The 16,231-nt window shown below is 40.7% G+C and overlaps 1 protein-coding gene across 9 annotated transcripts in view; it reads right to left on the bottom strand.

Annotated features, from left to right (window-relative positions):
• ARMC9 (armadillo repeat containing 9) overlaps positions 1–16,231 on the bottom strand; it is a 49,538-nt gene that overhangs the window by 9,076 nt on the left and 24,231 nt on the right. For 8 of the 9 annotated variants that reach the window (XM_015871767.3, XM_015871766.3, XM_015871768.3 and 5 more), the window contains 9 exons: positions 15,313–15,436; positions 14,362–14,501; positions 13,498–13,574; positions 12,635–12,709; positions 11,511–11,601; positions 10,076–10,131; positions 5,789–5,893; positions 5,208–5,323; positions 1,904–2,028 (listed from right to left, as the gene is read on the bottom strand). In XM_015871767.3, coding sequence (XP_015727253.1) covers positions 1,904–2,028; positions 5,208–5,323; positions 5,789–5,893; positions 10,076–10,131; positions 11,511–11,601; positions 12,635–12,709; positions 13,498–13,574; positions 14,362–14,501; positions 15,313–15,436 — 909 coding nt within the window. Of the gene's footprint in view, positions 1–1,903; positions 2,029–2,269; positions 2,502–5,207; positions 5,324–5,788; positions 5,894–10,075; positions 10,132–11,510; positions 11,602–12,634; positions 12,710–13,497; positions 13,575–14,361; positions 14,502–15,312; positions 15,437–16,231 lie in introns of those variants that run through there. The other variant, XM_085513128.1, reaches the window with a different exon arrangement.

The following is a 16,231-nucleotide window of genomic DNA, read 5'->3' as shown; positions in this document are numbered from 1 at the left end:
TGCTTCCTTGAGACGTGACCTTTTTGATATCAACCATTCACATAAAGCCTTTATTTTATTCTTTTCACTCTTGGTCTTTTATTACTCATTTCACGACTGGAACACGTGGAACCTTGAAAACCAAAGCATTTGTGTGTGATGCTGAAAAACACACACTCTGAAGTGAGCAGCTTCCTGATACTCAAGAGCTCATAAAATTGCGTATTCTATTTCATAGCAATGACATTTGACCGGGCATTGTGAGAGCCTTTATAAGCAGTACAATCTAGTTATCTTCCTAGCGAGAAAACCTTTTCAGAGGATACAAAAAAAAAAGTTTAGAAAATATGAGGACATTAAAGTTGGCAGCATCTTCTTCAGCATGAAAGCATTAAATCCATTCTCTCCTTCAAAAATTAGCATTTGCTTTGCTGACTTGCTCAGATTCCCTGTGTAAGCCTCCCCACAAATCTCTACAAGCAATCAACCAGATACCATCAGCAGCACAGATAAGGAGACAGAGGTCAGTGAATGCATTTCACTGGCAAGATATTATCAAGACGTGGTTCAGAAGGCACGCTGGCTCCTGGTGGCTGTGTAATGCTTTGGAAATGACATCCAAACACGCTTTAAAACAGCAACTAGCAGCACATTTTGTACCTGTTTTCGTTAATTTTCTTTACAAAGCATATTGACAACTCTGTTTCTTTTCCTTCTATATAGTGAAGCTGTCAAACCAGCATGCTACTGGCCAGCTGACCTCCCCGTAGAGCAGGCTTTTGCTACACCGAGCACGGCTACTGCATAAAACTAGACTCAAGGACAGCAGCTCTCACTCCTGCACAACAGCAAGAACCCAAATGCCCAGCTCAAACAGGAGCTTCATCTGCTTCTATTGTGGCCTTTCAGCACGTTATATTTATCAGCTCTAGGCATTATGCAAATGGATTCCTGTCTGCAAGACCTTGGTTACTTTTCTCAGAATCTTTTTCATTTCCTCTAGGAAATGCAAAAAACAAGAAGGGAGAGAAAAAAGCGATGTTATTTCTTGACTGCTTCAAAGCATATTTTTCAGTAAAGGCAGGCTTTTGTCTGAACTTATTGGTAATTCTGTACTAGATGTGCTGCAACATCCTTTATTTAAGTTTGCAGAACATTTTGCCTTAAAACTCTAATTGGAAATGATAGCGAATCCCTGCAAACAGGTTGGAACAGTCACATCAGAAGTTGCATGATCCTGTGGATATTAGATCAGAAGAAGAATTTCAGAAGCCTATAACTTGTTAAACTCCATCACATGCTTCTGAGCTCTCAGGTCCAGCTGAGTGTGCACTGATTTCAGCACAAGTTGCAAGGACAGAATCTTTAGCAGCATCACCCACACAATGCAGCTACACAGCACAGAGTTTCCCATCCTCCACAAGCTTTTATGGTCGCAGTTGCAAAATGAAGTAGATAACTGCAGCTGCCTTGACTTTTGTAGAGGTCTGGCCAATGGAGCCCGCAGGTGCCAGCACACAGTAATTCATTTAGATCTAAACAAGGGTATATTTGATCAAGTAAGTGGCTTTGCCTGTTGGGAAGTGCACAGTATCTGGGCTGCGGCTCTTTCCCTGGGCAGAGGACGTCACGGAGTGAAAGAAAATCCACTTAGTGTGTTGGAAACCCTGGGTATGATCCCTGACCCTTCCTCAGGAAGGGAGATGGAGAGATGCAGTGGAGACCATTAGTGTCTGCTGAGCGCACATCACCTTCTGCAGTGTTCATTCAGTTGGAGCTGAATGTGGTCCCAGGGTCTCACAGGTTGCCCCAAACAGAGGGTATGCTCCAAGGCTACATTGCAAATAACAACTAACAAACCGACAACACACATTGGGCCCCAAATGCTTGCCCCAGTCAAGACAGACACCAACAATTTCCTTACATGAAGAGGAAGCGCAGAGGTCAGCAATGCCGGAGCCACTCCTAGCACAGACAGGAGGAGAATCACTCAGCAGAGACTGGGGCTTTTCATCCCTATCGTGACAAGAAATGGTATCGTTTTCTGGCCTGGAGGAGAAAGGAGAAGGCAGGACGATGAATATTTGCAGTTACCTGAGCATAAGTTGTATTTTCTTCAAATTGCCTGTGATACAAGAAATTAAAACAAGTGTTTTTCACATAGCAAACTAGCGCCAAGGCCATAATTTAACTGCACAACTGTAGCTTCCCCAGACCAGCTGATGTTGGACGTATTTGGAAGGAACATTTTTTCCTACAGCAATAAAGAGCCAAGGAAAGGAAACTGTACCTCCTTACAGTCTGAAGACCCAAAATACCAGCATGACACTTAAAAATTAAATCCTGCAGCAGTAGGCCTGTGAGGTCTCCAGTTCTCAGCTTTTTCATGCATTTAAGTTCTGCTCCTGAATATGTCGAGGATTTCACTTTATAGAGAGCAATATGCAACACTCATTTAAAGGAGGTAGGGCGTAGAACTGCAGATTTCCTGAGTTAGGTGGATCAGTGAGAAATCTAAGCAGCTGAAGACAAGAAAATGAACAAGGTTGCTTGTTAATAAGCAATAAAACCCAAGAAGTGAGAAGGGTGTGAAAACCATGAAAAGAAATGGGCAGACGCAGAAAGTTTCCCTGCCCAATAGCAGGTTAAGGCAATTAGGTTACATTTCTAGTTAGAAAGGGAGCATTCCAAGGAGGCAGTTAATGATTTCACAGCTAAACCAGTTTCTAAGGAAACAGCTAGCAGAATATTAAGTAGCTCAGTCCCCCTCCAGTGATCTCAGCAGTGAGGCTTTGGAGAGGAGGGAAAGGAAAAAAAGCAGCCTTGCAGTATTTCCTGGCTCCCCATAAAGCAAGAGCTTGTCCATACAGGGATCCCATGACAATTCATCTGAAATAACCAGAGACTTGTCTGTGCCAGGAAGTCAGAGAAAAAACAGCATGGAATATCAGCTCCACGTGCAGTAGCTCTTCTGCATTGATTTTCTCTGTGAATACTCCTATTCAGCACCAGAAAACCCCCTCTTCTTTTTTTGAGGTATGAACCAACAACTCAAAGATACATTATAGTACCTCCATTAACAGCATTCTCTTTCATCACGTTTTAAAGATGAAATATGCTGTATCGAGTCTCTTAAATATTTTCTGCAGAGTCAAACTTTTCAGGTAATTCCAATTAATTGCCCTGGATTGCTCCTATGTAAATATGCTACACAAGAGAGTAGGAAGTGACACCCATTCTGATGGGAATGTGAGCCACCTAAAACATTTAAAATATGAAATACATCCACTTCAGATATTGCTTTCAAACTAAGGCAGATAAGATTTCACTACTTGTATTGTCACGTTCTTGCAAGGCTTCCTATTTGAGTATTTCTCATTCTAGTGAGTCAATTCTTATTAGAATTAGAAAGGCACAAAGCCACCAAAGTGTATCCGTTTCTGAACAAAATCTAGTTCAAGTGTGCTCATTTGATGCCATTTTCTTGCACACAGATGTGTAGAAAAGTGGTTTTATTCTGCAACTAGCAGTGACCTGAAGCTGCATTACAGAGGCTGGGGAGGCGTTGATAAGGAGGTTCATGTTTTGATAGAACACAGCACCAGCATCACTTGGATAATCCCAGGATACTGTTAAGCAAACATATTACCCAGGTAGATGGTGCAAAAAAAACAAAGGAGGCATTTGATCATTTCTAGAGATTCCTGATAATAAATTGTAATGCACTACACTGCATCGGGAAATAACAACTATTTCCCCTGATTTGACCTGTTTTTTTCCCTTTGGAAAGTCGCATCATCTTCATGTGCCTGTTTTCCACTCCACTTCTAAAGCAGGAATGTAATGCTCAAGACACTCCAGTAGTAATTAAGATTTACTCTTGAAAAGCACTTTCTAATACTTTCTAAATAAACCAAATGTTAAGTAGGGCTACGTTAACAGCTGGTGCCGCAGTCAGTCCAGTTCTTCTAGTCCACTCTGGGAAAAACACCGTGCAGGGGAAGTGGGACCTTGAACACAGACCCCACGATGATGTGGCACTGTATTTAATCAGTTTAGACTTCTAAGGCACGCAGCTGTTTTGCAGGACTGCAGAAAAAAAGATAAACTAATCTCTATGCTACAAGTTTGTTTAAATTAGATGGTGTTTTCTTCACACACACACACACACACACGCACTCTCTCTCTCTTAATATACAGGAAGAAGGAGAGGGCTTGCCAAAGCTCTGCACACTGAGATGGTACAAAAGCTGATGACTGTGGGAAATGACGCCAACTCCAAATCAGCATCCAGGCTACACCATGCAGGAGCAGGCTCCATACTCAAACACAGGTCATTCTTTCCAGGCTAGCAGTCAGAAAAAAATAAATAAATCAAGACTGTGCAAGACTCTGCAGAAGCCAAGGCAGAAAAAGAACATTTGGATGTGTGCATTTCATTCACTTTCCCTATTTATTTACTTATTTACTTATTTATTTATGAGACATTTCCTGAACTCTTTTCATCCCCAAATCTCCTATGTTACACTTGTCCATTTTGAGACTCGGGTTACATAAATCAACATAATCCCATTTGAAAAGAAGTGTTTCTGGTGAAGCAGGAGGGCTCTGAGTCAGATCACTTGCTTGTTCAAATGCTGTTCCAAGATAGTGGTGGGAATGAACACAGGCAAGATAAAGTGGGAATCACTCCCCATCCACAACAGCAAGCTTAGGTCAGACTCAGCTACACATGTGCAACTACTGCCCACATCAGTCAGTCTTCTGTTGTCTGTATGGACCTTCCACACTAAAATGTGAAAGAAATGTATTTAAAAAAATTGAAAATACAAATGTGGAAGCAAAAAGCAGCAGAGGAATGACATGGGAAGGTGTTCAGAATTCTGAGCTGATACAATCCCAGGCATTTTACACACCCCATTCCAGCTACAAACAGAACACACTGCAAGAAGAAGAAAGGATTATGAACGCAAGGGATATAACGCAACTTTAAATCAAACTGATCAGCAAACATTTGTTCAGCTTGTTAAATTACGTGACGTCGGCCAACGGATATTTCTCTGCCTGCAGCATTCTCCGTTCTATTTTGAAGTGATCTTTAAAGAATGACAACGGCAATGCACTTCCAAGTACGGAGATTTTATTTATCTGGGAGTGGGAAGCATTTGTTAGCTTTTTAAGATGTTTTTAAGAAAAAAATCAACTTTGTCTCATGCATTTCAACTTACGTTGGGTACACAGTTCTGTGATAACGTGGCGTCACAGGTCTCTGGAGAGGCTCGTCTATACTCTGATGGACACCAGGAAACAGCTTCCTCTTGGTTTTTGGAGTATGAGTCATTATCTGAGACATGAGTAATAAAGAAATGGAAAAACAGAGAGAAGACAGTGAGAAGAAAGGTAACCGAAGGCATTCTATAGAAATGTGACATTGAAGACAAGTTATGATTCAATGCCATGACATATAGCTCCCTGGGATCACTATGGGATCCATGATATCTTACCTCAGGTCATCTCCATCACCACCATAACCAGACTGATCTAGCACTAGAACCCCAATACTGCCTTCAGTTTCTTATTAAATTGCAGCCTGACCACCTCTCATGAAGGGGTAACTACTGCTCTCAAACTTACACTAATTCTGAACTACAGCTAAGAAAAACAGTGAAAGACTGCCATGCAGGTAGAACCTATCCTTTAAAATAACAGATTGAAGACAGAATGATCTTAGAAGGCAATGAAACTGCTGAAACTAAACACTTAACCCAGCAAATTCACTTAGTTCAGGATGGTGAGAAGTGGTACTCACTCCCAAGTATTCAGTTGTCAACAGCTTCTCTCCTGTAAGCTCTCCCAGTTGAGGCTGTAAAACCTCATCTTTGTCCAGGTCAGCCTCCATGATGTCATGGTCCTCCTGCAACAGCAACACGCACATTATTTGAGCTCAGGTTCCAAAGAAGTTTTCGTTTCCAATTTGCTTTTCACTTCAGTAGTCACTTAAACGGTATGTACTTTCCAGACAGTACTGCACATGTAAATTGTAATGTACAGTTAATTTCTTTCAAAAAGGCAGACATCCAGATACAAGCTCACCGAAGCTTCTGATATAATCAGAAACTCGAGAATCTTGAGAGAAGAAAGATCAACCCCTACCTCCAAAAAATTATTCAGCAGAAAGCATGGTTTGCAATTCAAAAGTTGTCATCCTTAAAATTTCCAGCCTCAAAGAATTGTTCCTCGACCTAAGAAAGGCTCTTTCCCTAACAAGCAGCTGCTATGAAGTTCGTAGTTTTTACAGATCTGGTCATACATCCAACTTAGTTATGCAGTACAGACTGAAAAGTGTAGCCTGATGCTGTTTCTCAGCCACACTGGAGTCTTCCTCCCCCAGCTATAATTATTTTCCCTATATGAATTAAATATTAAGTTTTTCATAAGCACTACTGAGACACCAGACTGTTAAGATAAGGTTGTACAGGACCTCAGGGAAATGTTCCATCTGCCTTCCTCTCCCAAGGAAAGATACGCTACAATCAGCTCAGAAGTTGGTAGGTGTGGGAAATAAGCCAGACAATGAAAAAACACAGATAAACACCTGTAAGCTGCCCAACAACCATCTGTATCAAACAAAACAGAAAGACAGCACATATGCTGTGCCTAAGCACAAAAAAAGAAGTTATAAAGATGAGCTTTATAAATAGTTTGCTGGGAGTTTTTTAGACAGCATGACAATGCAGCATCAACAGCAAACTGTTTTCTTCAAGAATGTTTGACAGAAGTCTTGCCCATTACGCAAAAAAGACAGGCCATCACCCTGATCTTTCATCCAGCTTTTTCCTACATGTTGTATTTAACTTTGGACTGGCTTGGTGTGCTTAGTTCTCACCTCGCCTACTGTGCTGGGTGACATGTTTTATCACCTGGAAAACTCTGGGTTCCCTTTATCATAATCGTAGAATTGTTAAGGTTGGAGACAACCTGTAAGGTCATTTAGTCCAATCATCAACCAACATGATGCAATGAATCCCACAAATACTGTGTTGAGATTCAAGTTGTACAGCAAATATCCAACTACTTAGGGAAAGTTTTGTGTTAACTATTTTTCACTAAATAACAATAATATTAATAAACACGGAATGAAGAAAAAAAAATGAATACAAAAAAAGAAGTAGTAGCAGCCCTATTCCAGTTGCACATTGATGGTTCTTTGCTTTTTTGCTTTCTTTTGTATTTTTGGGGAGGGGAAGTGGTAGAAGTGATGAAATGGTTTGCTAGGTTTTCCTTCCCCCACCATTTTCATATCAGACCTTCTGTAGTTCTGAATGGTCGTATGTCTCTTAGCTGCATCTGTAACGAATGATTTATGGTGCCTGGAGAAAGCAGTTATTACAATATATGTTCAAAGCCAAAAGAATTGAACAGCTCTAAATTAGATGCAGGCAAAAGTGAAATAAACAAAAACAGCAACACAAGAAACCAGGAAAGGTAATAGCAACAGCATGGAGATGCTTTGCATGCTCTTGGAAACAATAAAAAAGGAGGTAAAAATTGGATAAAAGACTCATTTTGCTGTTTCTTAAGTTGTGAGGGTATGAAAATTGGTACGGAGCAAATCATCAACATACCAGCAGATCATCTGAATGTATGTCACTAAATTGTCAATATATGGCCATATACTGACATTTGTCTGCAGTAGTTTTTAAGCATGACATCAAGACAAGACTTCTGCCAAAGCCTTCCAAAACTTTCTGCTGTCAGATCACAATACCAGATGTTATCACAGGGCCCCAAAGAACAATAACTCCCAGCATTTCCAAAATACAAAAGGGCCTCAAGCGTTGAGGCAGTGAGACAACAAATCTTCCTTTGCTTAGTTAAGAACACAACATCATGAGTTTCATATACCCTTTCGCTGCCACGCTGTTTGCATACCGTTTTCTAAGTATAGACTAACAAAGCAGGTCTACACGTAACAGAACAGAATTACAGCTCCCAGCAGCAATGAGGATTGTAGAACTCACCACAATCAACATTACGTTGGTAGCAGTTGTAGAATTGCCCAAATGTGAGTTTTTCTTTTGAACATAATCGCAAAGCTGGTGCAAAACTGAAATCAGGCACTTCTTTGTTTCAAAAGCCTATTGTTATTTTTTGAGTAAAACAAGGAGTGACCGAGGCCTGTTATAATCACATGATGGTTCAGTGGTAAAAACACATCTCAAATTGATTTGACCTGGAACCTTGGTTGGGATGGAGAACAGCAGCAACTTGTCCAAGGGACACAAGTGAATAGGAGAAATCCTTTCATTCCCAAGAGCAGCAGAAAAATCAATCAATCAGTCGATGAAAACATGCAATGCTACCACACAATCCAAAGCCACAGCTTTCATGAAGGGCCTCCTTATCTCTGTGCTTTCACAACAGATCACAGTAGCCTTCAAATATGTGCACCAGTATTCAAGGGAAAATATCACAACCTTGGATCCTTGCAAAACACTGAAGACACTCAAAACCTTGAAATGTCAGTTAAGGGGTGCAAAGCAGTGTAATGAATGAAAAAGTTCTAATATTAATCCCTGGAAAGGCCACCTGCACATCAAGCACTGATTTCGGGTTGGAGGAATGGGAAGAACTGAAAACTCACTTCAGAACAGCAGGAGGTGAAAAAATTACAGCAATGTGATTAGAAAAAAGCACAGTACAGTTCACTGAAGCCATTAAGAAGAGAGACAGCTGACTTAATTAAAATTTCCACATAGCCCTAAACCTACGAGTGCCACACAGCTCTAAAATCAGGGGAAGGCATCACAACACAAAAGCTAAATAATATACAAGAAGATAAAAGATTACATGGCTTTACATTGGCAGATCCTGCAGGGCGCTGAGCTCAGTGCTGGCTGTGAGCACACCACACCTTTTACAACATATTTACATTTTTCTCTGTTTTCACAATGTAACGGGTTCAAAGTACGTTTGAAAAATGCTCAACATCCTGCAGCAGCGGCAATTTCTGAAGTGTAACAGGATTGTCACTGTTCATTAGCATTAATGTGCAACAAGTTAGCAAACACTGACACAACAGGCTTGGACTTACACTCTCGTCAGTCCAGGCCAAAATCTCACTCTTTGTCTGTAAACTCAGTTCTCAGTAAAAATGTTCCCCGCTGATATTTATAATACAAGAACGTTTAGTAGAGATCATTGGCTCTCAATGTCACCAACTTCTTTGGTGTGAATACATGTAGTTCAAACAGTATTCCAAGGTTCTATGGAAAGACTTCTTGAGAAGTGCCATATAATAGATTTCACTCAGATACAGCTCCCAGTGTAAGCTGCACATACAGCACTTTTTCAAATCCTCCTTCCTATGCACTTATACAGCAACGCAGCAACTGTAGGTAATGCAATCTGACCTCCTTGCTATGGGATCATGAAATAACAAACACAATGCATGCTTCCAAACCTGGGATCCTATTACTCCTCCATAGGCAGCTTCTTAAAAAATGCTGAAGTAAAATGATCAATACAAAAAATGCTTATTAAAAGACTTGGAAATACACAGCTAAGCAGCTTTCACTATTGTAGCATTTCTGATACTTCCTATCTTCATTTTTTCCCTCACTTTATGGCACTTCTTTGCAAATGTGGAATTTTGGTTTTCCCTCACAACATACAACTTATTGCACACATTTGTGCCAAAAGAAGCTGTCACACGATAAACAAGCAATGATACCTTAAAAGAAAAATAAAGTGATCAATCTTTCCATAAACTATTCTAGTGATACACTAGGCTGTGTGCTTCCTTTGAAAGTGAGACTTTGACTGCTATGATAACTCATCTCTTTACCTATCGCAAGTTATGATATTTTATTTATTGCAGAGGTATCAAAATAAAAGAGTAGGACTTAAAATGGAAAAAATGTAATGGCAATGGATCGAATTTTCTTGTTTAATATACCCTGGCGATCAAAGAGAACTTTAACGAAACAAAACCAACTCAATGGAATAAACAAGATCTGGCTTATTGGTAAGGATACTTTCTATCTAGAGGATGAAGGATGTCTCTAAAAGATATCAGAGGGCCTTCGTGACTTACCTCATCCTCTTCTTCCTCTTCATCATCAGACACAATATTGTCATTTAATGGCTCTTCTAGTAAGAAGAAAAATGAAACTGTGTAAGAGCTCACATCCAGCTTAACAGAATCTCCTGTCTCTCTTTTGGAGCAATATGATTCAGCTTGCTTCTCTTACAGATGTGCCATTTCTTTCAGGACATCTATTGGAACTGTTTGCCCCTATAAGGTATGCCAGAAACAATTCTTATCCAGGAAAAAAAGGCAGAAACAGAAGCACTCTGGAATGGTGCTTCTCTCACACATCCCACAGTGGTGCCCCAGCATATTTTCTGATGAGATGTGTGAATCTAAGTGTTCACTTGCAAAGCTGTTAATTTTTCAACTAACTTTTAGTGAAGATTCCACTGCTCTCTACAAGCGCTTCATTACTACACTGTTCACAAATAAAATCATAGACTTGTGTAGAAAACTTACTGTAACCCTTGTGCAACACAGAGGGACACAGAACACCAAAACACCATAAAAAATATCAACAGCAACAAGCAAAAAACCATCAATGACATTGTTAAATACCAACAACCATGTGGATAAACTGACCTCTTAGAAAAAAGCATCCAGGCTTATCCTGGGAACCTTTATTCTCAACTTTCACCAATCTATCTGACATGCCCTTTATAAAAACGCCATTCTCACAGGTAGGAGAGGAGTGATTGTGTAACCATGGTGAACAAATATTGCACAGTAGCAACATGGTGCTTAAATATTATATTTGTTCCCTTGCAAAGGAACGAAAGATATGCTGTCTTTTTCTAGAAGAAAGCAGACAGACTTGTTCTACTTTCATCATACAGTAATATACATCATTAGGATTAACCTCTTTTTCCTTATTTGCTTTCTCCTTCCTCTGCCTCCCTTTCTGCCACTGGAAACAGAAAACAAAACAAATATTCCACCTTCCCACACTTTGTATTACCACAGCCCCTATGACTCCTGCAACCAACCAACATGCTCCCTAAAGTGGAGGGTCTCAGCCCCCTGTTCACAGTGAGCCACTTCGGAATGCAGAGCTACACTTCTCTACAGGGTGAGAGACAAGCAGAGACAGTAACTAAAGTTCATTTTACAGTTTGTATCACCTGCATATTTTTAGCTGACACCAATCTCTAGAGGTCTTTAGGAGGCCACTGGTATGAAAGAAAGCAGTCAAGGTCATTTTGTTTACAGTCCCCAAACTCTAGGATTGAGACCTATGAAGTCTATTATTCCCTCTTTATATTCCCAACACAAAAGTCAGTTTTAAAACATATCAAATCCTGACATTCACTATTCACCCTCTCTCAGACCATCACATTACTGTCACTCTGTGGGAGTTTCAATGCCAAATAAAAACATGAGCCTTCTTATAGCTTTTGTGAAGATTTACAGCTCAGATAGCTGCATTTGTTCTTCTGACCTGAATAGAGCTGCTTGATAATAAATTCAATCTGTCGGATCATCTCTGCATTTCCTTCCTTGAGAAAGCAGCGTAGAATTTCTTCCATTCCCTGGGCAGAGGGGAAAACATTGTAAGATTAGTATTTCACATGACCACAGTGACAGATCTGTCAGCTAAAATGTCATTGTTTTGATGGGAAAAATACAGGCAGTGTGAAACAAGCCACTGTGCTCCGCTCCAAGCACTCTTTTTTGCCCATACACTCCCAAAATAAAAGAAATACACCATCTGGACCCCTTCTAGATTTAAACATAGAAGTATCTGTGATGACCAGCAGTTTTTAATAGATCTTCTGCTTCTGCCTTCTCAACTCAGATGTCAGCACAGCAGTCAACAGAAAAGGGCAAATTTGCATTCACAGAAAACCATGCAAAGTTCAGAGGAGGAAAATCAAAAGCAGGATCATCTTCAGCCTTTTCCTAAACCCAGTTTCTTTCTTAGTGGTCCTTACAGGCTTGATGTTGTGTGTGTGTAATCACTGAAGATGACATCCAGTGCCCTGTGCTCTCCTAAGTAAAACATCTGACAGCAGTTATGTCTTTATGACTCTCTAGATCAGTCCTTAAGGTATAAAGGAAGGAACAGTTTCCTCCAGCTCCCATCAAAGCATGTTTGTTACCATTAGGCTCTTTCAATTCCAAGTTCCAGGAAAATCTGCCTGCTCTCCCCAGCTAACTATACCTAGACCAGGCAGGAAAAAAAAGTAGCAAGAGGAACACATTCCCTTACTGGCTTTTTGCTGGTGCAGAACAAGTTTACTACAGGGAGGAAATAGAAGTTTACGAAGTGCTACATGGACATCAGTATTCTAAAATAATACCTTCAATTTATAATCTAGAAAGAATCCTTTGCACTGCTGGAACTTCACCTCTGGGGAAAAAAAATGCAGCGAATATGGCAAAAATGCTCAGTACATTTATACCTGCTTGTATACGAAAGGTGAGGGGCCTCCTGTGGATGTCCTCAAAATACCACGCTTCCTACCTCACAATCCTGCCACACATCACCTGACATGTACCCACATGTGTGCCATCTTCAGCATATGAGTTGACCCCTGTGCTATAGAAAGCACTACTGCTTACCATTGCTCTGGCTTCTTCTCGGACCGAAGGGATGGCGAGAATGCTATACAGTGCTCCATTCACATACGGTTGTATCTAAGAAGAAGAAATATTGGCCAGTAGTTGGATCACTAAGAAAAACTCTCAAATTCAGCCAAGTAGTCTACAGCCAAAATTAAAGAGTGAAGAAACAGAATAATCATGTTTAGAGAGTTTAATCAAGCTTGCCTACCCCTGCAAAAATTCCCATGTAAGCAGTGATTTTCTTTATAGGACACCACGTACACTGTGCTACTATCTAAACCTCCCCTCCTGTTTTGAAAATGTATTCTTGCAAACTGATCCAACCCACTGCCACCAAGAGGAAAAGAAAAGAAGAGAGAGGAAAGCAGGAGAAAAGGCAGTTTCTGACAAGCACTTGTGACAGTACAAAAAAATAGGAAAGGGCAAAAAACTGGGACAAGACTGTGTCAGCATAAATGTAGACAGGCTTCATGTGCTGTAGCCTTAAGTGGGATGATAAAAGCTGTGGCAGCACAGAACATCCTCTTACCATGCTGCCTGCCACTGTCCCTCAGCAGCAGCAAAAATAGTTTGTCCTATGGACAGTGAAAGCCACTAGATCTGTCTAATTGTACTTCTGTGACCCTTTGTGCTCGCCAGTCACTGCTGGAGCACTAAGATCCCCAGTCATCCTCTGCTGAGACCTTGGAAAAAGGAGTAAGTGATATAACCGCGAGAACCCAGAGTTTATATTATGCTTTAACCAGATGTCCCAAGACACCTCACATTATTATAAAGGAATCAACCTAGAGAATTCTGCTCAAAATACTGCCTATCTACCATATCAACTTTTTCCTAACCCAAAGTTTGCTGCACAGTACCTCGTGATTCTCATGGCCAAGAAGATCAGAGAGAACTCTGAGTACACGGTCTGCAATCCTTGCACACATTTTCTTCCCTGCAAGGGGAAAAAGCATAAGTGTGCTTGAAAAAACAAACAGATCAGAGCAAGCTTCTTAAGAATTTCTCAAAATCAATACTAAACGTAATTCATTTACACAGAGCAATATTATTCCTTGTTCCTTCCAAATGTTGCACAACGTAACTGAGCTGAAATCAGTGGAGTTGCTTCAGAGTTATGCAATGGTAATCGTGGACAGGATGCAACACAAAGGGATTTAACAAAGGTGTTATTTTGCTTATACCAGGCAGCCACTTTTTCATCCTTGTCTTACTTTCATTTTTAAGAGGGAATTTATTTTAAGCTTCTTTTAAACCTCTCGGGCATAGACAAGAACATTGTATTCCTATGTGGAATCTCTGCACTGTCAAAATGTTGCCTGCAAGCATTCCAGTCCACATGCTGCAGGGTAAACTCTTTTCAGTATTGATCAAGTTAGTTCTGACTTCCGTTTATACAAACAAATCTCTCATACAAGTATCAAGGACCCTTTGAGAAGCAGACCTGGAACGGAAGAATGGCAGTCCTCACAAGCTGGATCTAAAAAAGGAACAAAATCTTGGAGAGTCCCATTGAATTTGGACAAGCTCATCTCCACAGTTTAGGATTCTTCAGGAAGAGATCTGCTCAAAAGTAGTGCTTATAACAAGCAAATGTCACTGGTTATGTGAATTTCTGCTACTACTTATGGTCACTTTGAAGAATCCAGGAATATCAGTACCAGGTCCCAGAATCTTCCCTATTCATTCCTTAGAATAAAACAGTAGCTCAAAATGTAACATACCTGCACTCCTCAAACAAAGATTCATGAACAAGGCAATGGAATATTCTAGTGTGTAATCAGACAGGCTGTCTGTATCTGCCAGGACATCAGCCAGCCAGAAAATGAGCCCATCCTTGATCATCGCTGACTGCAGGGCACGTCTAGAATTGATCACAACACACACACACACAAAACAAATCACAACATAAATAGCTTTTAAATACATTTATAACTAATATGAGTGCATTAAAATCCTGCTTCATCTACCTGCCACACACTAGCTTGCCAACAAGTGAGCAAAGCAAGAAAGCAAGTGAGCACATTACCCCACACTGAGAAAAGAAAAAGGAAGTACTTCATGCCACGTATCTGGCATTAACCTTCTATAAGGTGAAGTGTTATTTGTTAAAAAGTAATAAAGATTGGAAATTTTCAGAAGATTGTTTCACTAAAATGCTGCCGGGCCCCAAAGCTCAAACTTACCTGTACTATCAAACATTGCTTTAATGAAAAAATCCCTTTCTCTAAGACTAATTTCTGATTTCAAGCAGCAGGATATGAAGATTTATTCTATTTCATCTCTAATACATCTAAGATACTATGTGAGGAAGCAGTGCGTAATCTCATACAAAGCACATCTACATGTGTTTCATCTACTGGAGATCTAGGTGAAGCAAATCCAAAAGACTTTCACTACAGTTGCTCGGTTAAGGAACACATATAAAAGCACACGGAGCTATAGCAGGAGATGCACATTTACTCAGGTCTTGATAACTGGTAGGAAGTCAAGAATAATTCAGTCAGCAAAACTGAGTTCTCCTCCATAATAAATGACATTGCTTTCATCAGCCATCAGAGGGTCTGATGATTGTTATGGGAAAATCGAGCGCTTTTCTTTCCTCCCTGAACAGAGCCTAACTTAGCCCGCATTTCCTCCCCTGCTGTCACCACTGCATGCTGTGTTTTCATCACCTGAGGCTGAATTTCTGCAGAGCCCCCAGAACATTCTCCCATGTAAGGGAATCCTTGTCCTCAGCTTTCAGTCTCTCCTCCAGCATTTGCAGCAACACCGGGTTCTGAGAAAGGTAGAGACGACCTGGTGCAAAGAGCGATGAAAGAACAGATGCTGAGATACCGATGCACGACAGAGAAGTTTCTTCTCCTTGGAAGACTAAGCTGGACTGACCTCCATTTTTTTTTCCTGAAGAGACACAGTGTTGTGCCAAAGCCCAAACAAACCTGCACAAATGAGTTCTAGCAGACTAGCTACACTCTACCCACTCGCAGCATTAGAGGTCCCCAACCGCCCACCTCTGCTTGCACCACACTGAATCCACATGCTCTCTGATTTATCAGTCTTGTATATTCTAGGAAAAGAACAGACACCTCCAAAGAGCTCAGGGAAGTTAAGTGCCTTATTGCTATTGACTTCAAAAGTGATTTCAGTTCCAAGCAATAGTTAACACTGAACCAAGGGCTGATTTGGGACAGGCAGAGATACACAGCTGCACATATGCAACCAAAGAGGTAGCAGTGATGTGCAAAAATTTATTCAGGTGAGAAGCAGGAAATGCAAGAACAGTGGCAGCAATGACCACTGTGCAGCCCAGTAGCAGGCCTGCCTGCAGGTACTTCAGTCACTGGGGAATATTCCCTCCTTTCTCCCCTCCCCCATTTTTTAACCCTCATAAAGAGGCTGAAGACTAAGCTGGGTAAGCTCCCACACGGACCACAAATCATCAACAGAACAGAAATGGTGCATATGCAACATCAAAAGGAAAACTTTCTAGATAACGACAAACTCTTTTTGAATGCATGTGACAAGAGAGCAAATCCCTAGAAAAATGGTGCCAGCAAGGCTCTACGTTCCCAAATGCAGTGATGTGCCCTC

Source organism: Coturnix japonica, chromosome 12 (assembly GCF_054131305.1).
Source record: "Coturnix japonica strain WE chromosome 12, WE-NBRP24, whole genome shotgun sequence".
Classification (NCBI taxonomy): Eukaryota; Metazoa; Chordata; class Aves; order Galliformes; family Phasianidae; genus Coturnix; species Coturnix japonica.
The sequence above is the reverse complement of the archived record's forward strand: the minus strand, read 5'-3'. Positions and strand labels throughout refer to the sequence as shown.